The following is a 27,709-nucleotide window of genomic DNA, read 5'->3' as shown; positions in this document are numbered from 1 at the left end:
TATAATGTTTTAATTTAGTTATGCTCCACAGAAAACCTGAAATGGTTTGAATATTATATTGGAACAAAGCTTGAAATATCTTGAATGTTTCATCCAGTGGTGGGATTCAGCCGGTTTGCATTGGTTTGGCAGAACGGGTAGCTAAATTTTATTGAATTTGGAGAACTGGCTGAATGCACACAGCTTCCGGAAGTCCATTCTAGGCTTCAAAGGCCTGGAGGAGGCTTCCCAGACCTAGAACAGCCCACCAGAAGTGCAAGGATGCTATTTCCGGAAATCCGTTCTAGGCCTTGGAGGCCCAGGCCTGCATCTACACAGAGAACTAGTTATTATTTGAATCCCACCACAGGTATTTGAATCCCACCCACTGGTTTCATCTCTAGAAAACAGCAACTCCCTTGTTTTCTCCTCATAGCTATAGGAGTAAGAATGGTGTGGAAAGTATTATCCAAACCCAAATTGGTCAAAATTTTGCTTCAATTTAGTTGAAAAATTAAATAGCTCTTAAAACATTTTATGTAAATATTAAGCTGCATTCTCATAGCAACCTGGAAAAATAGCTGTTTTTACCCACTAAGAACTGTTTTAGAATGTAAACTCTTTAACAAAGAATAATCTTTTCACATTCTTCGATAAATTCTCAGGTGATTTGCCTAGATCATAGATAGATTGAATAGTTATGTCATTTTTTATCTTTTATCATCACAAATTTTATGTCTTAATTGGTCAGTTTTGTGTGGTTAACAAAATAATCCAAAGTGAAATTTGTCACAGGATAAGATGGCTAAAATGACTACCTAGTCCAGTGGTGGCGAACCTATGGTACGGGTGCCAGAGACAGCACTTGGAGCCCTCTCTGTGGGCACACGTGCCATTGCCCCAGCCTTGCCTCCCCCGTGACCCCCTCACCAGCAGCCCCCCTGGAGGAGAGTTGCCCCCGGGCGTGGCCCACGTGGAGCAGCACAGCCAATGACATAGCAGCCAGGCAGTGTAGACAAGACTCTGTCCTCATGGCCCATCGCGCCCAGTTGATGTTGGGTGCGGGGAGAGGGCATGGCCACCATGGTGCTGCTGGGCTGCCTGGGTGGGGCAGGGGGTGGAATGGGGGCAGGGCCAGTTTTTGGGCACTCGGTCTCTAAAAGGTTTACCATCACTGACCTAGTCACTATCTTCAGGCCAATTGCCTGCTTAAAGAAACAGGAATCTTCAGACTTCCTTGGATCCCAAGAACTTGAAGACCTAGTTCTGCCAGTTTGCTGGGAGATTCCAATGGGGGAGTGTTACACTGGAGGTGATTGACAGATTAACAGCATATCCTATTTCCCCTTTGCTCATCCTATTCCCTCCTCCATCTTTTAATTGCAGTTGATGATTTATATTTTATAGTGCTTTGTTTTTTATTATATTCATGTTTCTTGTATTGTTTCATTTTTTTTAACATTGTAAGTTGCCCAGAGTCATGGTGAGATGGATGCCGAACAAATAAATTAGAATGCCTCTTAGTTGTGGATTTTCATTTCTTGATCCATCTTTCTTAAATCAGCAGTGGTATATTTTCCTTCCTTTTATTATTTGCATCTCCCTTCTATTTGCGAATTTTCAACACCACTTTTTTTTTAATCACTGCAATTTGAAAGGATGCAAGAGAGTTCTCCCTCACCATTCACCTATAATTTTTGGAATAATTCATCTATTCCAGAATCCTTTACTCAGCAGAACAAATCTGTTTAGCATTTGGATGTCTATTGCTTCAGTTACTATTTGAAAAAGGTAACAAATGAATACGAAAGGATATCTATAAAAATTGATGAAGAAACTACATGAGAGTATGGCAAGTTCTAAGAATGCAAAAAGATTTTTTCCGAAGATGTTATGAGGCTTAAAGATGGGATCTCATTGTTTTATGTGGATGGGTGAGTAGGTGTTTGGGAGCAACATCAATATCAACCCATTCAATATTCAGAATCTCCATTCAGTTTATTTAGAATCTGCAACAGAAGAATATGTAATATATTTGAATTTGGGGAGAGGTCATTAGGAATTAGAAATATTTAACAAATTGCAATTAAAATAACTTCATTAAACTAGATGTAGCTGGAGTAATGAAAATAATGCTTAAAATTCATTTTCATTCTGAAAATACAGTATGGAATAATAGCACAGAGGAAATCAAGATCAGTGCTAAGAATAGAATATATTCTTAATTAACAACATCTAATACTGGTAGCTTTCTGATTTAACAATTTCCATATACAAAGCATGACAGAAAAATTATTGTACTGCAAAATGAAATTAAAATTCAACATGCTTTAACTTCACTTTTTAGTTTTCTTGATAACAGTAACAAAACCTTAATATGAATATTGGATTGTTACATAGTACAAAAGAAGAATACTTTTAACAATATCTAGTTGGAAATAATAGCTGAGTGCCTTATAAATGTTTTAATTAATATAAAAATTAATATTTTACAAATTTGTTGAAAATATCTTAAGTATAAAAAGATACAGTACATGTAACAATATGGAAATGATACTATTTGAAGTCAGAATATTCTGTAGGCATGCATTAGTAACACTGATGTGTCAATGGACCAAATAAGGAAATGAAATCTTGAATTGGTTGATTTAATTACAAATTAATTGCTTCTGTAAATTTTCTTTCCTCAGGGATACCATTTACCTGGAAATGACAATTCATAAGTGTATTAGATTTCAGAAGTTAATATAGTTTTAAATTATAGGATAATCCATGATGAATCTGGACCAGATTTAAATAAGAAACCTATATACTGAACTTGTTCTCCATAAGGTTAAAATATGGAATATTTGGAATGCATACAAATAAAGACAAGATAAGGACAAAATAAATTGGAGGAAGGAATTTGTATTTCCTCAGGTGTTCCTGAACTATGATTCCCAGCACCTTTTATTACTGGTCATGCTGCCTGCAATTGCTGGAAACTAGATTAGCAACACAGATTCTTCTTTTATCACTGTTTTTCACCAGGTAGAAAACAAGGCAATACTAATGTAATACTTGCCTCCAATCTTTGAAATGTTGTCATGCGAAATTCTCCTTTAGTCCCCGAAAGCATTAATAAAAATAACAAATAAATTGAATACAGATCTCCCACTTAATTAAATTCCTGTCATAATTTTCCAAAGAGATGGCTTTGAAACTTTGTTGCAGCAAAAACTAGAGTGTTGTGGCACCTTGAAGACTGATGAACACTTTACAGTAGCATTTTTGAGCTTATCACTGATGTATCAGCTATATGAAGTATCCAACACTGATGGTTACTAAGCACATCAACTGCATGGAATGGACTATACCGCATAAAAGCTTAGCATACATTACTTTTTGATCTAAGTGAATCTTCTATCTAGTTTTTGCCATTTATGAAGCATGTCAAAATGTTTCACATAAACCTTTATTTGGGAAGCACAGCTGGATTCAGGTAGCTTTCCCATACTGAAATTGGAGTGTTTTCTTTCATGCACAGGATGAAATGAAGCTGTTTTGTTCCAGGGGAAGAGCCAACAGAAATCCCAAAACAGTAGTTCACATTATATGGGAAGGGAGAAAAGGGAAGGCATTAAGAAGATCAAGAAGACGAGGACTTCCAGTTCCACCTCATAGTGACACGGCCGAGGGATTGCGGAACTCCGCACCCCATGGCTGATTTCGCCCTGCCAGGGGACTCTAAATGGGTCAAAAGTCGCACCGGAGAGACAATGAAGGATGGACACCCTGATGATCATGGAATGACAGCGGTTGATCCATTTGATCCTGGGGAAACCCTCCAACCCAATAGGAGAAAGGCTAGCTACACACCAGTGTCTAGCCCAAGCTGCCAGCAGCCAAGTCCAAAAGCATGAACCAGAAGAACAGTGAACAGCATGCGTGGAACTGGGTGAGAATATCAATCTTCTCTCTTCTATTTTGGAATTGATTCCCTGGAAAAGATTCCCCGAAGCAAGAAATCCTCCGAAATTGAGAAGGGAAGGGACTATACCGATTTAATTTTTATGGGGGAAAGAAATATACTGAAATAAAATTAACAATATTACAGTCTGGATAAATCTGAAAATTAAGAAAACCATTAAGATTTTACATCTGAAAGAGTTTTGATGAAATTATAAAAAATAATTCTTTGTTTGAAAAGTTGGAAAATGAATAACTATTGACATCTAATGGAGGATTAAAGTATAGAACAACAGCAACACTGACTCAGAAATTGGCAAGACACCCAGAAACAGAATAATCTGAATCTTGAACCTTAGTGACCTTCAGCCAAATATAAAACAGTTGGAACAAGGAAAGAAAACATACTGGGCTGATATGCAGGTTCTAAGGTTTTCCTTAAAAAAATACAGGAAACCAGTTTGCCTTCAACCTTTACATTTTTTATTCAGCTGAACAAAGAATAGGCTTCTCTATAAAGAGGCAAAAAGGCCCAAATAGCAGAAAAGGTACGTTGTCTTACCTGAACGCCTTTTCTCAGTACGGAGATGGAGAATCCACCAATGGGTTTTCTCTGCCTGCCTGCTCTTGAGACGAAGTAGCCAAACTTGACACGCCCCCTCTTGCTAGGAGATCCAGTCGTGACGAGGGCGAAAGTGGCTGATACTAGACGAGGTGTTGGCTCTCAACCCCTAATGCCAGCCTAACTGACTTTAAGGGCGGGTGTGGATTCTCCATCTCCGTACTGAGAAAAGGTGTTCAGGTAAGACAACGCCCCTTCTCTAGTACAGGAGATGGAGAATCCACCAATGGGACATACCAAAGCCTCACTGTCCCGATGGGTGGGAAACAGATAAGGCCGGATCCACGTCCCCAGAGACCACCTGCTGGAGGACCCTTTGACCAAAGGAGGCGTTCGCTGAAGCGAAGCGGTCAATCCTATAGTGACATATAAAAGGTGAAGGCGAAGACCATGTCGCAGCCCTGCAAATCTCCTTGATGGAAGCCTGAGTGGCTCATGCCGCAGATGTCGCAGCGCTGCGAGTGGAATGGGCTGTGATATGACTTGGAGTCGGTAGGGAGGCAGAACGGTATGCCTCCGCTATACAGCCTATAGTGCCAGTGGACACCTGCTGTCCCAGGAAAGCTGGACGGAAGGAAATAAAGAGGGCCTCAGATCTGCGAAAGGGTTCCATGCATTTGATGTAACGCCGCAGGGCCCTGCGGACGTCCAATGTGTGCCATTGCCACTCCAAGTCATGGGAAGGACCAGGACAAAAGTTAGGCAAGATGACTTCCTGTGCCTGTGAAAGAGTGAGTTGACCTTGGGCATGAAGGTGGGATCCAACCGAAGGACTACCCGATCCCGGTGGAAGATGCAATGATCATTCCTGACCGGAAGAGCAGCCAGCTCGGAGATATGTCTGGCTGACGTGATGGCGATTAAGACTGCGACCTTAAGCGATAAGGCTAGCAATGGAATATTAGTGATGGGCTCAAAAGGCGGTTTCGTGAGTGCGCGAAGCACACGAGGCAGTTCCCAGGAAAGATATCTATGTACTATGGGAGGCCTGGTGTTGCATGCACCCTTAATGAATGCGCGTATCCTGGGATAGTGAGCTAGAGGAATTGAGTCCACACAAGTGAGCAACGTTGATAGTGCCGCCACTTGCCTACAAAGGGTCGCAGGGGCCAGGACTCTGTCCAGACCGTCAAGAAGGTAATCTACGATCTGGGGAATAGTTGATTTGTAGACATCCAGTTGCCGCCTTCTGTACCAATGGCAAAAATTTTTCCATGTGGAATCATAAATATGATTGGTCGCCGGCCTACGAGAGGCCTGAATCATGGCGATTGCCCGTGGTGAGAATTATTTTTGTGTCATGATGCTGCGCTCAAGCGCCAGGCAGCTAACTGCAATCACTGAGGGTCCGGGTGTTGGAGGACCCCCTGGTGCAAGGACACGCGATGTGAGGGAATCTTCCACGGAAGAGACCGGGACAGATTCATCAGGTCGGCAAACCAGGGCCTCTGAGGCCAGTACAGGGCCACGAGGATCACGTCTGGCTGCTCCTGGAGCAGCTTGCAGATGGTTGCCAGAATGAGCGGGAGGAGAGGGAAGGCATAAAGTAGACCTTGTGGCCATGGAATCCACAGGGCGTCTGTCCCCTCCGCCCCCCGGAAGGTAATAACGGAAGAAGTACCTGGGGAGTTGGGTATTGCTCGACGATGCAAACAGGTCGAAGACCGGATGGCTGAATCTGTGGGATATCTCGGAAAAAAGATCCAGATGTAGTGCCCATTCCGAGGGGTCTATTGTAGAGCGACTTAGAAAGTCTTCTTGCTGGTTCTTGACTCCCGAGATGTGTTCAGCTCTGAGAGGCCAGGTTGGACTCTGCCCAGGATCCTATCAGCCATGCCCTGGCCGTAAGGGACTTGGACCTGGTGCCCCACTGCCAGTTCACATGGGCCTTGGACGCCACATTGTCTGTGAGGATCAATATGTGACGGCCCCTGACCCAGTGTCAGAATTGGCGAAGAGCTAAGTGAATGTCCCTGAGTTCCAGCCAATTGATGTTGTGTCTCAAGGCTACGCGGGACCAACGGCCCTGTGCAAACTGAGACTGTAGATGGGCTCCCCAACCAAATAGGCTGGTGTCTGTCGTGATGGTGAGGCAGTCTGGCTCCTTGAAGCGTGACCCTTGGATACCGCTTGTGAAAACCACCAGCGTAAAGACCTGAGGGTGTGGACTGGGAGCCTCACCTGGCAATTGGATCTGCTGGCATTCACTCATTGAAATGGCAGGAGAAACCATTGGAAATCCCGCAAGTGGAATCTGGCCCAGGGAACTATGGCTATGCAGGAGACCATCTTCCCACAAGCTGGGAGAGTAAGACCAGTGGAACGGTGCGGTCCTTGTACACCTGCCGAGCCAGGTCCCAGATGCTGATCAACCGATCCTGCGAGAGATGGACCATGCAGTTTGTGGTGTCTATGATGGCTCCCAGGTGCAGAAGCCTGGATAAGGGAACCATCTGGCTTTTTTGGAAGTTCACCGAGAACCCGTGCTGTTGGAGGACCTGAATAGTTAGTTCCAGGTCTGATTGGGCTGCCTGGAAGGAGGACACTTGGATCAAGATGTCATCCAGGTAACACTGGACGCGTACCGGTACCTTCCGTAAGGTAAGATAAGGTAAGATCCTGGGTGGCTAGCACAGCCAGGATCTTGGTGAATACCCTAGGTGCCGAGGAGAGGCCAAACAGAAGGGCCTTGTACTGGAAGTAACGGCCCCTGTAACAGAAACTGAGGAACCGCCAGTGATCTGGATGGATGGGGATGTGGAGATACGCTTCCGTGAGGTCTATTGATGCCAGGAAGTCTCCTTATCTGATGCCTCCTAGGATGGAATGGAATGATTGCATTTTGAACTTTTTGTATGTGATGTAATAGTTCAGTCTCTTAAGGTCCGGCGGTACCGGTTCTATGGCCTGAATCTCTAGAAGATGTTGAAAGGCCTCCTGCATAAGTCCTTGATTGGCTGGATGCCGAGAAGTGGGACAGGCGATGAAGTGACCCGGTGGGTTGGCCAGAAACTCCAGGAACAGGCCAAACTGGATTGTTTGTAAGACCCAGGCGTCCATGGATGTGAGTTCCCACTGATGGAAGAAGTGGGTAAGTCTTCCCCCTATGGGGAGTGCGGTGTAAGAGTCACTTGGACCTCCTGTAGGGGTGTCCTGTCCCTCGAAATGGCCTCTTGGATTGGATCTACTTGCCTGGGCCGAAAGGCCGACCTGTCATACGGATGGTCATATGGCATGTCCTGCCTGGATGTGTATGAACATAAGGGTTGGGTGGCTGTCGAACCTGCTGCCAGCTGAAAAGACTGCCTGCGGAAATAGGGAGTGGCACGTTTGTCGGACCGTTTATTGAGATGAGCCATGACCTTCCGCTTGTCCTTGTTTCCCACAAGGTACGGAGTTAGGGCCTCCCTAAAGAGATTGTTGCCCTGATATGGGGCAGTTGCGAGACACCATTTGGCCTTGGCGTCGGTCTGCCAGTGTTTCAGCCATAGCATCCTTCTAGCTGTTATGTTGGAGGCTAGAGACCTGGAAGCAAAGGTGGCCGACTGAAGCGTCGCGTTCGCAGCATACTCAGTTGCCGCCACCATTTTGCTTAGGTCCTGGTGAGTCCGAATGTCCTCAGAAGGGACTCTGGCCTGAAGCTGATGAAGCCATAAAAGGGTGGTTCGGACAAAGAAGGACGCACAAGTTGCCGTTTTAATTGCCCATGCTGCTAATTGATGGGTCTTTCGGAAAATTTGGTCCCATTTCCTGTCTGCTTTAAGCGCCTCAGACATGTCCCCAGCGACCGCAGTCTGGGACACCAGCAGGGTCCAGGTCTCGTCCACCTTGGGGACCTCTAGGGCCTCACTTAGGTCTGTAGAGGTACTAAAAATCTTTTTATCTGTCCTGCTTACCGAAGGAAATGAGGAAGGGGAGACCCATTGCTTTTTGATCCCTTTGAGAAATATAGAAGGACAGGGAACGTGGTGCTGGGCTGCCACCGTTTCAAAGAATATCGGATTTGGACTGGAATCCGGTGTGGCCTGCGTCTGAGGGTCTGAGGGAACTTATTTGACTCAATGTTTGCCATTGAGGTGGCCTTGTGAAGCAAGGGGAGAAACAGGGCTGGATTGAATAGACCTCCAGATGGGGAGGGTTCAGGGGGAGTTCCTCATCCTCTGATAGATTGAAGTCCGGCTGATCCTCACCCTGCGGAGATTAGTATCCACTCATTGAGGAGTGTGCAGGAGATGTGGGCTCCTGAAATATCCCAGTATGGGGGACATAAGGTGGCATAGCTGATGTGGAAGCCCCCTATCCAGGTGGAAAGAAGGACTGTTCTGCTAGAACGCAGTCCACAACCTTGGATTACAGGGCCTCAAGTCGGCCGTCGGAGAAAATGTCTCCGAGGTCTGGACCCAAGCCCTGCTGCAGTTGGTGTGAAGCTGAACCTGAGGGAAGGGGCGGTAGACTGGTTGCTGTGTGCTAAACTAGTGCAGAAGGGGGACAATGTGTGGCAGGGGTTTCTGTCAGGGACCACACACCCTGTGCTGAGGTTGAAGGGCCTAAAGGTAGGTCAAACTCAGGGGCCTCCATTTGATCCGTCTCTAATCCTGCCTGTCTCTGCACTCTGGAGAACTCCTTCTCCAGAGCCTGGTGCCTACGGCTGGCTTGCTTTTCTGCCAACTTGGAAGGCTTCTTGAGAGTGGCCTTAGCCTTGTTTTTGAGCTTGCCTGCTACCTCCTGTTTAGAGATAACTGGATGACCGGGAGGCAGTGCTCATGGGTTGAGGCACCATGGAGTCCTCCATTCTGGGTTGAGCTGTCCCATGGAAACTGAGGCGGAGCTCTGGCAGGCAAGCAGTTGGCAGAAGCGAAATTGGAGCAAGTATGAGGACTGCTCCCCTGACTACCTGACCGGAAAATCAAATCTATCTGGGCTTGGTCACAGCAATTGAGGCTGATGCCGAAGGCACAGTTGGGAACCCGCTATGGGCTCCGCCTGGAGGCCTTAGGTGGCCAGTCAAGGTGCACCAGATAGCCCAATGAAGGGCACAGAGGGCCTGAGGTAAGGCCTGGCAAGGAAAGAATGAGGACAAAGGTGGTTGAGCAATTTGGCGTGGTCTGTATGTTAGCAAATGATATAGAACAAACGCTCCTCCAATGCAGCCTAGGCCTGTATGACTATAAGGCCCTGGCTTGATAAGGCCTAAAGAAGCGACCACATGGCAATCAAAATGGTGGCCAACTGAGTTGGAAGAGATAATTAGAACTCCTAGGGCTGCGTGTCCTAAGCAGGGACTGAAGTCCTGAAGGAATGGGGTGATTGAGCCACAGGAGTAAGAAAAAATGACTAGATCATGCAAAAGGAACCATTTGATTCTTCATTACCTTAGACAGCAACAAAATAGCGGCTGCAACTCTTTTTGCCGTCAAAAAAGGGGGTGTACCAACGCAAGGGAAGTTTTGGCGATGCTGGGCTAGCCGTGGCCACAACGCTAAGCGCTATGCCGGGGAATAGCTCCAAAAATTGGCCTCCGATCGAAGAGCGATAAATGGAGCCCTGGAATCAGTTTTTTAAAAACTTTGTTGCCTGAAATGGCAACCAAAATGGCGCCCATGGCTTGTAAATGGCTCCGGAGGCCTGGGAATTAAAATTGTGCAGACCAACGTGGGAGCACTGAATGCAACTCCCCAGGTCCTGAGAGGGGAAGTGAAGATCGTTCTTAAAGTAGCTCTGTGAGTTACCCAAGAAATATTTTTCCCCAGAGCCCTGGGGAAAACAAAACGAATAAAAAGCAGTTGCCTCCCCCTCCCACAGTTCAAATCCTGCTATTTGAGGCAGCGCTGAGCCCAGCGCTGCAGGGGAAACAGTAGGGAAGGATTCCCAGGCTGCAGTAAATTATCAAAATTATTGAGGGATATTGTTAATAAGGGAGAATTCCCCAATAGGTCTCTACCTGCTAATCTGCTGAGAGAGCCAACCCTGATACCTCTTCAAGAGCTTGTGACCAAGTCAAGACTGAATCTCCTAGCAACAGGGGATGTCTCAAGTTTGGCTATTTGGTCTCAAGGGCAGGCAGACAGAGAAAACCCATTGGTGGATTCTCCATCTCCTGTACTGGAAAAACTTTATTTTTATATTTACTTTGATTACATAAGCCAGTGGTTCTCAATCTTTTTAATGCTGTGACCCAGAACTGGTCGTAAGTCGAGGAGTACTCAACCAGTCGTAAGTCGAGGACTACTCAACTGGTGCAGCACCGTTGGCAGAATGGGACTTTTGGCGGGCTCAGCAGGGCAGAGACAGCCTGGACAATTCCTATTGGCTTTTGAAAGCCAATAGAATTAGACTCTATTCAAGAGAGTCTATTCTATTGGCTTTCAAAAGCCAATAGAATAAAAGGGAGTAGCACAGCTAAGGAAAAGGGGAAAAAAATGGCGGACTGCGTTGTTTGGCGACCCCCGTGAAATGGTCGTTCGACCCCAAATGGGGTCCCGACCCATAGGTTGAGAACCACTGACATAAGCAATTCACCCAGCAAAGCTGACACACACAAGGTAAAGACTTCGCCCTTTAAAGCTGGCACAGTATAGATAAGAAGGAAGAAAGCAGAAGTAGCTAGTATGTTCCCTTTTGGGTGTTTCCCCCAAGACATACCAGCTGTCCTCTGATGGGTTAGAATATTGGGTGCTTTCATGGGCCTGCAAGTGGCCAGAGAGTACGGGCCATCTGCACGTATTCACAAATGATACTGTCCCCTAAGTCCTGGTCATCAGGGCCATCTAATACAGACTGAGAACTATATTTGTTTTAAAAACTGCTGACCTTCTGGGATTATAAATATTTAGTGAGCTGTGATCTTTAAGCTCGAGAATTGTCTGCAGAAAAAAAAACTTTGATTGTTGGCTAATCTTCTAGGGGGAAATTTTACTGGATAGTCAAACATTCAGGACTGCAATTTTGGCTGGTAGATAAATTGTAAGATCTCTGAACTATTATAAAATACTGCTTTCAGTGGTTCTTTGATAATTGGAAACACACTGGATTATAAAAAACTATATATAAAGATAACTATATAAGATTTTGTTGTTTGGACTTTAGGACTATGGTACTGGTGAAAGAACATCTGGAAGGGGGAGATAAAATAGATAGTGCATACCTATCTAAAAGTGGCAGGAAACTACATCTAATATCCCCTTCTGAAGGCCTCAGCCGAGAACATCAGAGATCTGTAGGAGCAACACTTCAAGACAAGGCAAATACTTTCCAGGAGGAAATGTATGCAATGCTGCAACAGATTCAATTGACAATAATTTCAAATCATGAGATTAAAAACAACTTTGATGGCATAAATGAGCACATTTCCAATTTAAACATACAAGTAAAAAATTTTCAGAAAATTATGATAAAGAATGAACTAACAAACCAGATAATAGAATACAAATCAGAGGACAATGACCCAAAGAGGGAAGCTATAGAGGAAGAGAACTACAAATTAATACAAACAAAAGAAAACTTGCAAGCTTTTGCCACAACAATGGAAACGGAAAATATATTCTATTTTTCAGGACCTCAAATCAACTTGAAGATTGGAAAGAAGATCTAATAAAATGGACTATAGAGCAACCAGGACAATCATTAAAGTTTGGGAGAGAAAAAAAATACATGTCTTATCTAACTTTTTTTTTTCTATTACCAACAAAATTTACAAAAATACAGGAAAAACACCTGGATAAGTCCAACACACTAACTTGGAAAGCTACCTGCAAAGAAGGCTAGAATCAGATATGAATGATTTGATGTGACTTACCAGATGGAGTACTATATGATGAAACTTCTGTTTGAATACGGTTAAAAGAATAGATAAATTATGGATATGAAGGAGCCTCACAGTAAGATAAGATATATAAGTAGTACAGCAATTTCTATAATATATGAAATGTAAAAATATTGGGGTGGTGCACATGAACAAAAAGTTTGGATATTTAAAGGTTATTAACTTTGAGAAAATTATGACTGATAAGAATGGTTTGAATACAGAGGGGAAATTAAGCTTAAATAAAATCTTGAAAACAGGACATATAGTGACCTAACAAGATGACTTTTATAAACATAATTGAAATATAAACTGATAAGAAAAAATGCTATATGCTGTTACTGTTATTTGTATAAAGAAAAAGATTTATAAAGAAAAAGATTTATATTTAACTTTATATGTACTGAATTTTAAGAATAATATTTGCTTAATCTTGACAAAAGGAGAATACTATTGGATGAAGAGAAGATCAAAGAAATATATCATTGATTAATATGTTGATTATGGAATTATAGAAATTAATTTTATTGTTTTTTAAACATATGAATCCAGACAACATGCTGTTTACTAAGCACTAAATAAGGTTATTGTAAAAAATTAATTAAAAAAAGAAGATGAAGAAAACAAACAAACTGGTACAATATGCCATATTGGGACACTCAGTGCAATGGAAAGAAAGGAGGGAGGGTGCCAGTGGGATGGGGGATGGAGAAATATTGGCAGCAGCTCAGACAAAAAAGGACAGGAGTTGGTGAGAGGTATATGATAAACGGGTACATGCAGAGATGAAAGGAGGTGATTTGCACAAATATTAGACCCATCTGGATTTTGTTTTGTCCAAAGCTTTGAATAATCCAGGTTTTGGCTTTGCCAAGTCACACCTGATCTGAAATTATTCAGATGAACCTCCAGGTTCAAAATAAAACATTTTCCTTGTGGTCTGCCTAGCCCAAAGCTTAATTTATTGCCAGTTTGCTTTCTTGCAATTTTTAGACAGAAATTAGAAACAACCAACAATTCTATGTCAAAATAACTGCATTTAAATGCATTTTTATAATTAACAGTAATGCAAATCTCCCCATCTCTTCTTACTCTGCTCTGTGAATGATGGTCCAAAAACTATGCAATACTGGATTAAAGAAAAAAAAGATTGCAATAAGTCTGTACAGTAATAGGGATCTGCAAAATCTCCTGCATAATGTATTCATGCAATGAATAGTCCATTTTAGATTCTCTGTTGGTGAGCTGAAACATTTACTTCAGATGTTTTTTGCAGACAGAATTCAGAGGACTGGTTGAATTTGAATACAGTCCAAAATGTTATAGTCTACAATATTTTCTTCTGTTCTAGCTGTATAGTTAGATGTAGTGCTATCTTTTGCACTTGGGTATTATATTTTGAATGCTTCAGTTTTGACCAACAGGCAGTAGGGAATAGTTTTGTCTATATCCTGTTTTAAGTTGGATGCTCGGATGATCTGGCTGGAGCTTTGGAGAAAAACAGCAGGCATTACAGAGTGCATGGCACTGCAAGGGGGTCATTCTGGATTTAACCATCCTTAAATAGTTGATGACTAAAGAGTGATCTACAGAAGAAATTCCTTACAAGGAATCTTGACTAAACTAGACTGGGGTTTTTCTTCAAAGGGATGATGCTCTGGCCAGCAGCAGACCAAACAGCCCAGGCTGAAGACAAAATGGACTGTTTTTCCTATCATATTTTGCCTTGGCTCTCCAGAATATATGTTACTGCTGTTTCTTGTAAAGATTCTTGCATGAAAATTGGACTTCAAGTTGGTGAATTAATATTCTGTGGTTTTCAAATGAGAAGCTGATATAATGTTGAAATTATATTAAAGGTGTGTGTTCATGTGTTATGTACTACTGTTCACAGACAAGACCAAAAACTACAAAAAGTACCAGTACTGACTGATTGCTTTGGTTAACCTGCTACTTAGGTGATTCAATGTATATACATTCTTAGTTCCTCTTGGTACTGAGATTCTAGAGTCTTTGTATATATAAGTGCTTTCACCTTCAAAGATATTTTGGAAGCTCCACAATCAACAAAATGATATTCACACTAAACTCAAAAATCCATCATCAATGTACTGAGTTTTTGCTATTACTGTTATTATTGCTGCTGTGAACTACAGTAACCTAGGTGGGTCCTAGAGCTGGATATTCTACAAATCAGTAGAGAACAAGAGACTTATTCTGAATCACACAGTTTTCTAGAAACAGAGAATCCAAAACTATTTTGCGTTTCGTTTCACCAAATTAGGAAAAAACAACTCTCTAAATTTTGTTTAATCTGAACTACAGTTACTCTGAAATGGTGTTGACAGAACGTCTGGAACACAGTATTTTGTGTGACTCTATACAATTTTCATTTTGTGTAAATTTTATTCCTTTATAACCTGACTCATTTATTTTTGTTTTAAAAAAGTAAAAATCACCTTCTGTTTGCTGCTGAGGAATCTGAGTCTGATGAGGCAGGTTCCTATAAATAATAATTTTAAAAACTTTTAATATGCTATTATATTTGTAAACAATAAAAGCCAATGTTCTCCCTTGTTATATAATTTAGAATCCATAAAAATAAGAAAGCAGAATACTGCATTTATTTTCACTCTAATGTGGTTAACAGTAGCAATTTTCTTCTATATGCATACATACTTGGCAGAAAATAAATGTTATGTGTTAAAGGATATTAAAGATATATTTCAGAAAATAACACAATTGTAATTAATCCTCCAAATAGAAAAATGTATATGGTACAATTGTTTGCTAATTGGGATTTATAAAAATGATATTTTGAATCATTTTGGCTATTATACCTGCTTTTACAAAGAAAAAAAAGTTCAATAGTGGAGTAAACCTATGCTCTTGTGATCATTCTGCTATCCTTTGCATTTCTTTTGGTCTTTAATTTGCATATCATTTTTCATCAACATGTTATAAATACATACATAGGCCAAATAATCCTATATCTTATAAAATACAGTACTATCTAATCCCTAAAAAAATAAATTTTCCCCAATTTTTTTAGTTTTTATGATGCCAGAAGAACTCTTTGATGATTTTCAACAAACAGAAGTCATTAAATACTGTCACCTATCTCATCTAGATATTCAAGAGAAGGATCATGCTACTTGTAGGCAATAAGTAACCTTAATTTAAAAAAATATCTATAACTATCTGTTGAAGAAGACTTCTGAGAATCCAATGGATTGTCAAGAAAACACACAAATGGCTTAACAAACTATTCACCCTAACTTCTCAATCAAGGCACAAATGACTAGGCTCAAGTTATCCTACTTCAGAAACATAATGTGAAGACCCAGCATTCTGCAGAATGATCTAATGTTGCAAAGATGGAAGAAAAGAGAAGAAAAAGATGACTAGCAGCAAGATGGATGGTCTTAGTTACAGTAGCATTGAATGCACACTTGGAAATCTTGAATGACTGTGTTGGGGACAGTTCACCATGGAGAAAATCTATCTGGCTCCTAGGAATCTATACCGACTTGATGACACCTAATCAACAAATCATCTAGGCTTATTAACTTATAGTTTTAAGATTTTTTTTTTTGCTTCTGGACCTATTACCTTGACATTGCTAAAAAAAAATCACTAGATGGAATTTAGTATCACAAAATGGTACACATTTATATTTAATATTACCCTATTGCGTCTCAATTACCCTACTGCATCTCAATAAACCTAGCCTTTAGATCTATAAATGCAAAAAATGACTTACTTAAGCTGGTTCTTATTATATGAAGTACACAATTAGCAATTCTGAATATATAATTCAAGGTCCTAAAATATATAAACCTTTGGAGCAACTTATGCTTAATATGCTACATATAAAATGTTTATGACCATAATTAAAGCTTCTCTTCCCAGAATATCTTTCCACTGAATCATATCTCATTTTCCATTTTGTGCTCATTTTGATTACTGTTCTCCATTACAAACATGCATAACTGTTGTGCAGCGGTGGTGGTGGTGCTACCTCAAATCAAGTCAAAGAATAAATCACTCTTGTTTTAAAACAAGAGCCGAGGTGGTGCAGCAGTTAGAGTGCAGTACTGCAGGCCACTTTAGCTGACTGTGTTCAGCAGTCAGTGGTTCAAATCTCACCGGCTCAAGGTTGACTCAGCCTTCCATCCTTCCGAGGTAGGTGAAATGAGGACCCAGATTGTTGGTGCTTGTGTGAGGCTGCTGGGGGTGCAGGTAGTGCATTGATGCTTCCAGACAGCTGGGGAGGGTGCCTGGGATAGTTGCAGGCAAAGGCTGCTTGCGTGTGGCTATTTCTGGTGCCGGGGGACCAGCAGGGCATCGCTGCTTGTGCAGAAGCTGGGAGGTGCCTGGAGGTCCATTGGTGCTGGAGGGGCAGCCAAATAGCCCATTTGGTTTTAGGCTAGAGTCTACAGAGGCAACAGCAGTGGAGAGAGGTCAAAATGAGAAGCTCCTGCCCATTGCCCGTGGCAGCTTCCCATTTCCCCTCCTCCTTGTTGCAGTTCAGCTACCCCCCCCCCTACCGCCCCAGCACCATTCAACTACTCAGGAAGCCTCCCCAGCTGCATGCAAGCACCAATGCCCTGCCGCCGCCCCCAGACATCAGAAACAGCCATGCGCAAGCAGCTTTTGCCTGCCCCCTCCCCCAGGCACCCTCTCAGCCACGTGCAAACACCAATGCCCACCTGCCCCCCCAGCAGCCAGGCAGAAGCAGCTTTTGTCTGCCCATCCCCCGCAGATCCTGCTCTCTCTCTCCCTGTCACCAATCACAGCCCCCTCAGTCGCTCTCTGTTGCCTCTAGCCTTTGGGTGGCAGTTTCTTGTCCCAAGGAGCGAAAAACCTGGGACAAAGGGAGGGTGAGGGACTCATTGCCCAAGGAGAATGGCTGGGGGAGGGCCAGCAGAGGAGGAAAATTGGCTGTAAATGGACTGAGGGGGCTGGCCAGAGGCGAAGTGGAAGCCTAAAAATCCCATTCCGATTCACCATTTGCTTCAGCAAAGTCAGAGCAATAAGTCTCCCAGAAATGACAACAATGGCATGGCTTCTGGCCCCCACGGAGAAAGTTACCAAGCACTTTCTTAAAGGGGTAAATTAGACAATGAAATGTTGTTTAACGTCCTATTAACTGAGTAACAATATTAGATCATTTTCTTTAAAAACTGTGTAAGTTACTGTTTCAAAAACAAACAACAAAAAGTAAATTACAAGAATTTGTTTTACATACAAAGCCGAAGTTATTCTACAAGCAGTTTTCCTATCTTCTGCACAGTCTAGAAGAGCTGGGAATAAAATCCAGAATCCTCAACCAACATTCTGAGAATGTAGTTTCAACACCTGTAGGACCACAACTAGGCTGAAAACTTTGTCTTATAAAAAGTAGCATTGTGATAATAGTTTTGTAATGAAAAAGGTTAACAGATCTCTATCAAAATTCAATTAAAATGCTGTATTGATACTTACTGTTGTGTTTGCATCAGTGGCATGCTAGTATTGTCATAATTGTCTGGGTGAACAGGTGGTACAATCTCACCAGTGACTGGGTGAAAAACAGGAAGTGTTGAGAGTGGCCATGCTATCTCTCTGTTTTTTGACATCTCCCGAAGTTCTTTTGTGGATTTCTGAATTGCACTGTGATGGACCAGCTGAATACTAGGTAAAAAAGAAACATTTTTTAAAATAGACTTTGTCATAATGAGTACTGCAAAATATAATCTCAAACGAATTATTGTCAAATAATGATCTATATAAAAAAATACTGAATTATGTTTTGGGGAAAGAAATCTTACACATACACATACCCACCCACCCCCACACACAGAGGACAACCTGTGACCAATTGGGTCATGGTTGCATAGCTATTTCCTCACATAAGCAAAGAAAAAGATCAGAGGCAGGCAAAAATTCAGTGCGAACTTCCAATTTCCTATTGGCTTTTTCACTGAGCTTCCTTGTGGGAACTTGGCAGTTGACATTGGAAATCTTCGTTCCTTTCCTCTCTCCTTTCCCCCTTCCCCTCCCCATCTTTCTCTCTAGTCCTTGTTTCCTTTTCCCCTCTTTTCCTTCTCTCCATCTACTTTCTCTTCTCTGCAGGGGAAGGGACCAAGGGAGTAGGTGGCATGGTGCAAATTAAGAGGGACTGGTGGAGGATGCACCATTTCTTCACTGACTTTCTTCCTACAAGCTTCCCACAAGCAAAGAGTTTGCTAGGGAAGGTGGCAAGGAGTGCCGATAATCACACCAATTCCTTCTGGGTGTCCCCATAGACTTATGGGAAATTGTCAGGGAACAATAAAAATGTGGCTCACATGACAGCAGCTGACAGTGGAGTGTGGTAGCACTAAAGAGCAGCAACAAAGATGCAGCAACAAAATTCCTGAACTTAATTCCTTTGGGAATAATAGGTCCTTGCACTCTGTTAAGTTAGCTCATTTGAGGTAACTTTGTGGACAAAGTTTTGCCCGATGATGCAGTGTTTTGGGGGAACATTGCAAACTATCAAATAGACACTAGAGTTTTAATAGTATATAGATATATACAAACACCCACTGAGATAGTCCTCATTTAAAATGTCCAGTCATTAAATGAAACAACTACTAAGTGAAACTGTGCTTATGCTCTTACTTTAGGTTTCCTTTGTTCTATAGACCTGTGAAAGTTGCAAATGCAAGGACTGATCATAGAGTTACATTTTTCATCACTATCATAACTGTGAACAGTTGCTAAATAGGATAGTCATTAAATAAGGATAACATTATACCAAAATAATATTATTTGTTATGGTAAATAGGTAGGTAGGTAGAAATAAAGAAAGTTGGTTATATAAAACCTGCAAAATTTCATTCAGCCAATTAAATCTATTCCCAGTTCCTCACTGGGAATTAAAGATGATCTGAAGTTTACTGTATTTGAGATAACTTTTCCTACATAATACTTGCAAAGACCGGATCATAATGAAATAATAATATATAGTGTAGGGGGGATTATCCCTTTAGATTATTATGGTTAAATCTCCCTCTTCCAAAACCAACTGAAATTTGTTTCAGAGAAGAAATTTCCACTGATACCAAAGGCACCTTTCTTAGAATCAAAAGCAATATACACTGGAAAATTAATGGAATGAGAAGCTGTCATAAAAATACATGGCTGTTATTTAGAATAGTAACCTTGTTAAAATTCTGTCTTACAATTTACATTGCTTCTAGTTTGACTTTACATTTAATTCTGTGAAAAACTTTACAGATTCAATATAATCTACATGTTTGTTTAACCTATTTGTGCTATAGAACTAACATTGTAAAATAGTAGTCCTTCATACATTACGGAATTAAAATTTCCATTATCCACAGCCAGCATTGTTCACACTAAGGAGTGCTGGGAGATGTATTCAGCAACACCAAGAGAGCAACAAATCCCCATTTTTGTTTTAAATGGATGAGCAATCCATATCCTTTCAGATGTTGTTATAACACAGTTCCCAGCTTGGAGAATCTTGCTTGAGTTCCAGGAAATCGTAATTTGGCAACATTATGAGGGTCAGAATTTCTTCCTTCTGCTATTATGTATCAGAAATCTATTCCACTGAAGGAACTCTATACAATCAAGCTCATATATTACTGCTTTTTAATATTATAACTATTCAGCTCCTTATTCACAGAAGGAACATTCTGAACTTAAGGCACTCCTTTCACAAATCACAATTTTAATCTTTTCAATACCCTATGAATATTTATCAAAAGGAGGTACCTTACAGATAGGATGGAATTATAATCCCAAAATTCCTAGTGAGCAAGAGGATGCTCACTAGGAATTTTAGAATTATAGTTCAGCAGATCTGCAAGGTACCAGACTGTTGAAGAATTACCTTTAGATATAGATTTAGTCCTTTCAAAATTCCAAAATACAAATTTTGGTTTTGATCTATTTTATTATTAATTTTTAGCCCTTTTTTATTTTGCACTACTCAACTCCTTGTAAGTGTTTTTTTTTTCAAAGCAGCTGAGTTGGTAATGAAGGACAAGATAATGAGGATGAAAATGGTATACATGTACATGAAGAATGAGAAGCTCCTAGGAAATGCTTAAATTAAAAGATGGGAGAAAATAACCAGAAAGAAGAAGACACTTACTCTGGTGTTTGCATGTTTCTCTTTTCCCTAAAAATAAAACAAAAGTTATGAATTAAATAATAGCATTGATATTTGGAACATTAAAACTAAGTGCTGATGGAAACAGGGATGGAAATGCTGGCTTTTATTACAACAGGATCATGATCCAAAAAAGCCATAAAAGAACCAGAACTTGGCATGGCCCCCCAAAGGATTGCCCCAGCAGCTTCAGCAGCACCAGCCAAGCTGTTCTCAAACAGAAGGTCCCTTTCGGCTGTGGAATTGGAAGTAGCCGCCCTTTGCAGAACACTTCAGCTGGGTCTGCAACTGTGGGCTTCTGCATTAATACAAGAAGCTTGAATCATAACCTGAGTTTTATGTCCTTCGGGAACATTACCACAACTGTATGAGAAGGCATGGGTGAAGGCATAGAAAGAAATGAAAAAAGAGGAATAACACAGATATAAAGACATGAATATGCAAGATAGAAGATGGGCTAAAAGGTCCCCAGAACATGTACATGTAAAATGGAAGAGGACTATGTTTGTTTTCTTATGACTGTAATAAAAAATGGATTTGATGATATGTTGCTCGCTGCTTTTCTTTGGCTTTTATTGTCCTAAAATTCAGTTCACAATCTCAAGAAAGTTTATTTTAATTATTAGAAAGACATTTTTCCTACTTTTAGTTCCAAATGAGACAAGTTTAAATTTCTTCTTCAGTTTCTTAACAGATTAAGATTGCTAGCTTGAAAGATAATGGTAGAAATTTCATTTTAGTTCAAGTTTTAGATAATACGAAGCACTGTTTTATGAACTGAATTAAGCTGAACCTAACAATCTTTTTGCATGTGTAGAACTTTACAAAAATGTACAGTCACATATTAATGCTTCAAAGTACTCACACTCCTTCCCGCCGGCAGCACATAATATAAGCAAGTATTAGAAAAAGCACCAGTGCAACTGCAGAGGGAACTGCCAAAGTAATGAGGAAGTCTGAATAATAATCTCTGCTTTTCAGGTTCTCAGAAGGTGGCTTATATTCGCCACCATCTGGCAATATGCCTTCTCCGCGGATCACTTCTTGATAAGTAGAAATTTGCTGTGTTTTATCAACCTGATACCAAAAGTACAAAAAGCATTTTAGACTTCTTTAGAAAAACATGCAGGCAACTATTTACAATGTTAAAAGAAACAACTTAGCTTTCACTGGTCCCCTGCTAGCGTCCTCAGAGTGGGGCTCAGGGGGTGGGGAGATTCTTTTTATATACCTTGCTGGTCTAACTGCTTACTCATTGCCCGTGTGATAGGGCCATCCTTCCTGATTAACTGTAAATGTCTTGGTTGCCCCGCCTTCTCTTTTTTCCACTCCAATTCCACACTTTTCCCCTCTCTCATCCTTGTCAATCTCCTCCCTCCCAGCACCATTGCTACCGATGTGCTCTCTAACCGCTCCCTCCTACTCATTCCAGGCTGTGCATTCAGACCCAGTGTTCCAAAAGGCTTGCCATCAGGGCTCCCTTCCTTTCTGGCCTGTTGGTCTGCACGCTGTTCCTGCCTGCCGTCATCTATTCCTGTCAGTCTTTTTTTCTCCGATTTCCCTCCACCCCCGGGTGTGCGCACGCTCCATCTTGTCTCATCCTTCTGCTCCGTCTGCCCACAACCAGTGGGAATGCCTATCGGCTTGCTCTTAGGCTCAGCCCCTTGTCCTCGTTAGCCTTATCTCCCCCAATTTCCTTTCACATCTGGCTGTGCATGTGTACGATCGTGTCCCGTCTCTCTACCCTGTCTGCCTACAGTCACTTGGACTATCCGCTGGCTCCTTTTTAAGTCCAACTTCCCCCCTTTTTTATCCCTTTTCCCCTCCTCCCCCCTCTTGGCTAACCCTGTCTTGTTTGATATCCCTGTCTTACATGTTTTGGGTTGTACGGTCAGATCCGGCATTCCCAATGCCCTCTCATTGTCACCTCCCCCCTGTGACCCTTCACCATGCTTACTTCCTCCCTTTTCACCCCATCCATCTATCCATCCATCCATCCATCCGTGATTCTAATATTTCACCATCCATCCCTATCATCCCTATTCCCTCCAAATCCTTTCTTTGCCTAGCCATGCGATGACTGCCTTCCCCAGTTCTGGTTCTGCCTCTGGAAAGCGCCATCCGCATCCTGACTTGCTCCTCGTGTATTTTAATGTCTGCTATGCCGGGGGCAATTCTATGCGTCAATTGATTGAATCCATGTTGGAGAGCCAGGCCTCCTTCAGCAGGCATCCTTCTTTGGAGGCATCCTGAGCGATGGCTTCTGCTCCCTTGAAATTCAATGAGTGCCCGTTGTTAACCATATGCGTCCATATTTGGGAATACTGCTCCTGCCTTCTGATGGCCAATCCGGTGCCTTGCAGGGTTCTTGGCGTTTGCTGTATCTTTGGGTGAAGCTGGTTCGGTAACCGTTCCACCTACACACCTGATGGAGGTGGGCATGTTTCACTTGCTTGGCCTTTTTAGTGTTACAGTGCGAATAACATCCTAACGCATGCGATCTTATGGGCTGCTGGATGATTACTCATGTAATGCAGCATCCTATCAGTGTGAGTGGCTTTCCTATATACCATTGTGTGGAGGGCACCATTGGTTTGGCGTGTGACCAACACGTCCAGGAAGGCCAAACTGCCACTGGCGTCCTCCTCCGCCGTGAATTGTATGTCTGGGAGTATTGCGTTCAATTTTTCCATAAAGGCAGTTTTTTTCATTTGTTTGATAATGGCAAACGTGTCATCCACATATCTGGCCCAAAATTCCGGTTGTTAGTCAGCTATTGCTTTAGCCTCCAGGCACTGTAGGACTGCCTCCAGGCACTGTAGGACCCCCGAGATGGGAGGTCCCATCGGTGTGTCTTTAATCTGCTCATATATTGTGTCCTGGAACATGAAGTGTGTTTTCAGACATAATTGTAATAACCTGACAACGTCCTCCATCCTAAGGGAACCCTGACTTCGCAATCCCTTTAGTTTATTACAACTAACAGTATACTATTTCAGATTTGAAATTTGGATAATAGTAAACAGTGCAGTTTCCATAATAAAAGTAAAACAGATTTAAAATTATAGTAAACAGTTTGGTATAGTGGTTAAAACATCAGGCTAGAAATCAGGATGCTGTGAGTTCTAATCCTGCCTCGGATACTAATTAGATCAGCCGGATGACCTTGGGCCAGTCACTTTCTCTCAGCCCTTGAAATGGCAAATTACTTATGAAAAACCTTCCCAAGAAAACTGCAGAACCTTGTTCAGGCTGTCTCCAAGAATCAAACATAACTGTACAGAACAAAAAAAAATACAGAATAACCATAGAATTAACAAGAACAATAAATTACCAGTTTAGCTTTCTTCATCAAGTTAGATTTTCATCAGTCCCCAAATGGCATACTGGAGACAAGGACTACAAAATTTCCAAGCAGGCACATGACAGAACATTAAGACTACAATTGATAGAAATTATGCCTATCCCATGAAATTCATTACAGAAATCCTAAATGCATTTGCCCAATTCATCTTCCCAATGATATTTTAAACATTGAGCAGCTATATTTTCTGAAATATCTCCTTTCAATAACTCACCAAAGAAATTTTACACCAATCTATGTGAAACTGAGTACGAAACTTTTTATCACAAGTTATTAGAGGTTCCATTTCTTGACTGCATCTCAGCTGATTTTGTGGGTTTTCTACTTCCCGTAAGCAGGAAGAAAATGTAACATCTGCACCAACCATAACATAGACACTGAAAAATAAAGTGGAATCAGTTTTAGGATAGTCATTGACAATCTTTAAATTAATCATTTGTTACATTTCCTTTCTGTGAATGAAAACAGCTTCCAGTCTTGTCTTGACTTAGGCGGTTAAAAATTGCCTGAAATGCTCATTCTACTCATGCCAAGGCAAAACATCATCCAATCAGAACTAAAATCACCAGGTCTCTCCTTCTGCATCCTCAGGTTTTAAAAAATAATTCTTCTAGCAGAGAGAGTTGGATTAGACTCACAAAATAGGAATTAATTATTCATTAGTCCAGATACCACTACTGCTTTTTACTGATGTGTTTTTAAGAATACTAAGCTATTCAATAAATAATTGCTACCGGAGACATATAACTTCTTACCCTTCTTTCATGTCATTAATAGGAAGTGGCACTCTCCCTCCCCTATCAAGAGCTGACGTGATGTTTATAGCATTCAGGCGCTCAGGCTGCCATACATTTTTCACAGCTCCAAGGAAGTCTCCCAGAACTTCACTGGCCAACATTTCCTCTACATTCATGTTTTTAATGAAGAATTCTGCTTGATATGGCAAAAGAAGATCTAATTGCAAAAAAAAAAAAAAAAAAAAAAGTGTGTCTTAAATCCTTTTCAAATTTCTGAAAGAGATGGACTAGTAAATCACAAATACAGGTAATAATCCTTGAATTACAATCATAACTAACCCCAAAATTTGTACTGCTAAGCAACACAGCTAAGTGAGTTTTTGCCATTTTATAATCTTCCTTGCCACCGTTGTTAAGTGAATCACTGCAGTTGTTCAGTTAGTAACATGGTTGTTCAGTGACTCTGGGTTTCCCATTGACTTCGCCTATCAGAAAGTTGCAAAATATAACCCTGGGACACTGCAGTCATCATAAATACAAATCAGTTGACAGACATCCAAATTTTGATCATGACCGTGTGTACGCTGCAATGTTCATAAGTGTGAAAAATGATTCTAAATCACTTTCTTCAGTGCTGCTGTAACTTTGAATGGTCACTAAATGAACTGTTGTAATTCGAAGATACTTGTATAGTATTTTGTCTCCTTTTATCTGCATGAATAAATGTAAACATGCCAAAGAAAGGCCTAGTCTTTTAAGCATAGTTATAAAACTCAGAGTGTTACAACCCATGAATTGATTATTTGTGCTGGCACCTCTTATGCACTGCTTTTGAACCAATACTAAAAAGTCATTACTTCATTCTCATTTAGCAATAGGCCATGACTTGCATAATTTGGATGTAACTAACCAGAGCATATTCAACTTTGGAAAGAGTCAGTCACTGTCTCTCAGCCCAACCCACGACATGGGGTTGTGGGAAAAATAAAAGGAAGAAAGAGTATTAGACACGTTCACCACCTTGAGTTATTTATAAAAAATAATGGAGGTACTGTATATAAATGAATATATAAAAATATTGTGCAAATACAATATTGTGCAAATATTGTATATAAATGAATATATAAAAATATTGTGCAAATACAATATTGTGCAAATATAATAACCACTGTGCAATAAAAATATTGTGCAAATACAATAACCATCAATGTCAATAGTTCAGAGATATGATTATATGATATGACAAGAGACACTGTCAAATACCCTTTTCCCATTACTTTTGCTTTTATATGAGGGCAATTCAGAAATAAATACACATTAGAAAACTACAACATTACATTACTTTTCTACATAATCGCCATTCAAATTGAGGCACTTGTCATAACATCTTACAAGGTTGAAATTCCTTAGTAGTAATTGCTTGGCATCAAATCTGGGCTATGGGGGATCAAAAACATCCCAACAGAACAGCTTCAAAAGTTCTTGGGTATGTCTAGCAGTATGTGGGTGAGCATTATTTTGAACTAACACCACACCGGAAGTAGTGCCATAGAAAATCCCACCAAATGTGAAGATGCCAAAAGAGTACTGCTAGCGAAGTTCATGGAACGTGGTTCGACCATCAATTCAGACATCTACTGTGAAATGTTACAAAAATTCAGACAAGCCACCTGTAACAAGCGTCGAGGCATGCTGATTTCCCATGTGGTGTTGGTTCATAATAATGCTCGCCCGCACACTGCTAGACGCCTCCAAGAACTTTTGAAGCAGTTCCATTGGGATGTTTTTGATCACGCCTCCATAGCCCAGATTTGGCATCAAGTGACTGCTAAGGAATTTCAAACCTTGTCAGACATTATGACAAGTGCCTCAATTTGAATGGTGATTATGTAGCAAAGTAATGTATTGTTGTAGTTTTCTAATGTGTATAATAAAAGTTCTGTATCTGCGAGTGTCTATTATTGATAATCAAATGGAGGTTTATTTCCGAAGTGCCCTCGTAATTATTCAGTAAAACGTAACCAATTCATATTATTTATCAACTGAAACCTCCAAAATGCTGACATAATTCTTGAGGACATACCTTCTGCTGACATTATATTAATAATTAAATTATGTCTTGCTGTCTCAAAAGTACGTCTGTTATAAGCAGTGATCTAGTAATGGAGGAAAAATTAATTATTACATTTCATAAAGGATAATATGGTAAACAACAATAATGGTTCTTTTAAATTTGCTACAGATGTTTTTGTTTAATCTTCTCTTATTGAAGAACTGAAAATCAGAGAAACAAGCTATGTTGGGGACAGTAGTCTATTCTCCTTTCAGTTATAATATAACTGAAGAAATTTTGAGAATTATGGGACATTCCAGTACTGGTCAGCTTACCTTCCACAATCTTACTAAGCAATACAAAGGTGTTAATGGACTTAGAAGTTGACTGTTTTTTAAGTAATATGATTTTTTTAATCATACATGAAAAATTATATTAAGATAAAATCCTTTATCTACATACCTAGAACAAGTCCTCTTTCAGTCTTGCAGTTCTTTCATCAAATCTGATAGTACTGAAAGCAATTCAATATCTCTGCATTTAAGAGCTATAGTTTTTCAATAGAACAGACACTGAAATGTAATTTTCAACATTGCTTACCTTTCCTTTTAATGGAATATGTGTGTGTTTATACTATTATCATTATCCCTGGTAGCATGTTTCTAACAAAATGTCTAATGCATTTTTAAAAATAAACATTCTGCAAAGTAAATACCTCAATGATAGTTGGCTTGCCCATGTTTTCTATAGTTGGTGATCCGTAGAGCACACCATCACTATATGGTGTTCTTTGGATGTAGCGCAACCAGCCAGGTCTATCAGGGTAGCCCATTAGGTTTGTATTAAATGTTATGGGATCATTGTTTATCTCACCTGGATAAATAAGACACCCATGTTAAAATACTGTTTAATCATCAGAATACCATATTTTTATGCTCATTCCAATGATAAATTCCTACTATTTAGAATCTTAATAATTTTCATTACGGTAATAAACACAAAAAAGTATAACTATAGTTCTTTATAGTTGTGGCC

The 27,709-nt window shown here is 40.8% G+C and overlaps 1 protein-coding gene across 9 annotated transcripts in view; it reads right to left on the bottom strand.

Moving 5' to 3' along the window:
* SGCE (sarcoglycan epsilon) overlaps positions 1-27,709 on the bottom strand; it is a 45,970-nt gene that overhangs the window by 2,654 nt on the left and 15,607 nt on the right. For 4 of the 9 annotated variants that reach the window (XM_039341493.1, XM_039341484.1, XM_039341488.1 and 1 more), the window contains 11 exons: positions 27,390-27,547; positions 26,705-26,777; positions 24,640-24,838; positions 24,099-24,261; positions 21,386-21,597; positions 20,503-20,529; positions 17,838-18,026; positions 14,810-14,853; positions 12,345-12,371; positions 3,044-3,078; positions 1,957-2,682 (listed from right to left, as the gene is read on the bottom strand). In XM_039341493.1, the coding sequence (XP_039197427.1) occupies positions 2,632-2,682; positions 3,044-3,078; positions 12,345-12,371; positions 14,810-14,853; positions 17,838-18,026; positions 20,503-20,529; positions 21,386-21,597; positions 24,099-24,261; positions 24,640-24,838; positions 26,705-26,777; positions 27,390-27,547 (1,178 nt within the window). In that variant the 3' untranslated portion in view covers positions 1,957-2,631. Of the gene's footprint in view, positions 1-1,956; positions 2,683-3,043; positions 3,079-10,976; positions 11,823-12,344; positions 12,372-14,809; positions 14,854-17,837; positions 18,027-20,502; positions 20,530-21,385; positions 21,598-24,098; positions 24,262-24,639; positions 24,839-26,704; positions 26,778-27,389; positions 27,548-27,709 lie in introns of those variants that run through there. The other 5 variants (XM_039341486.1, XM_039341485.1, XM_039341487.1 and 2 more) reach the window with 5 other exon arrangements.

Source organism: Crotalus tigris, unplaced genomic scaffold (assembly GCF_016545835.1).
Source record: "Crotalus tigris isolate CLP2741 ecotype Arizona unplaced genomic scaffold, ASM1654583v1 scf7180000017765.3138416, whole genome shotgun sequence".
Lineage (NCBI taxonomy): Eukaryota > Metazoa > Chordata > Lepidosauria > Squamata > Viperidae > Crotalus > Crotalus tigris.
Note: the sequence above shows the minus strand (reverse complement) of the source record. Positions and strands in the feature narration are given on the sequence as shown.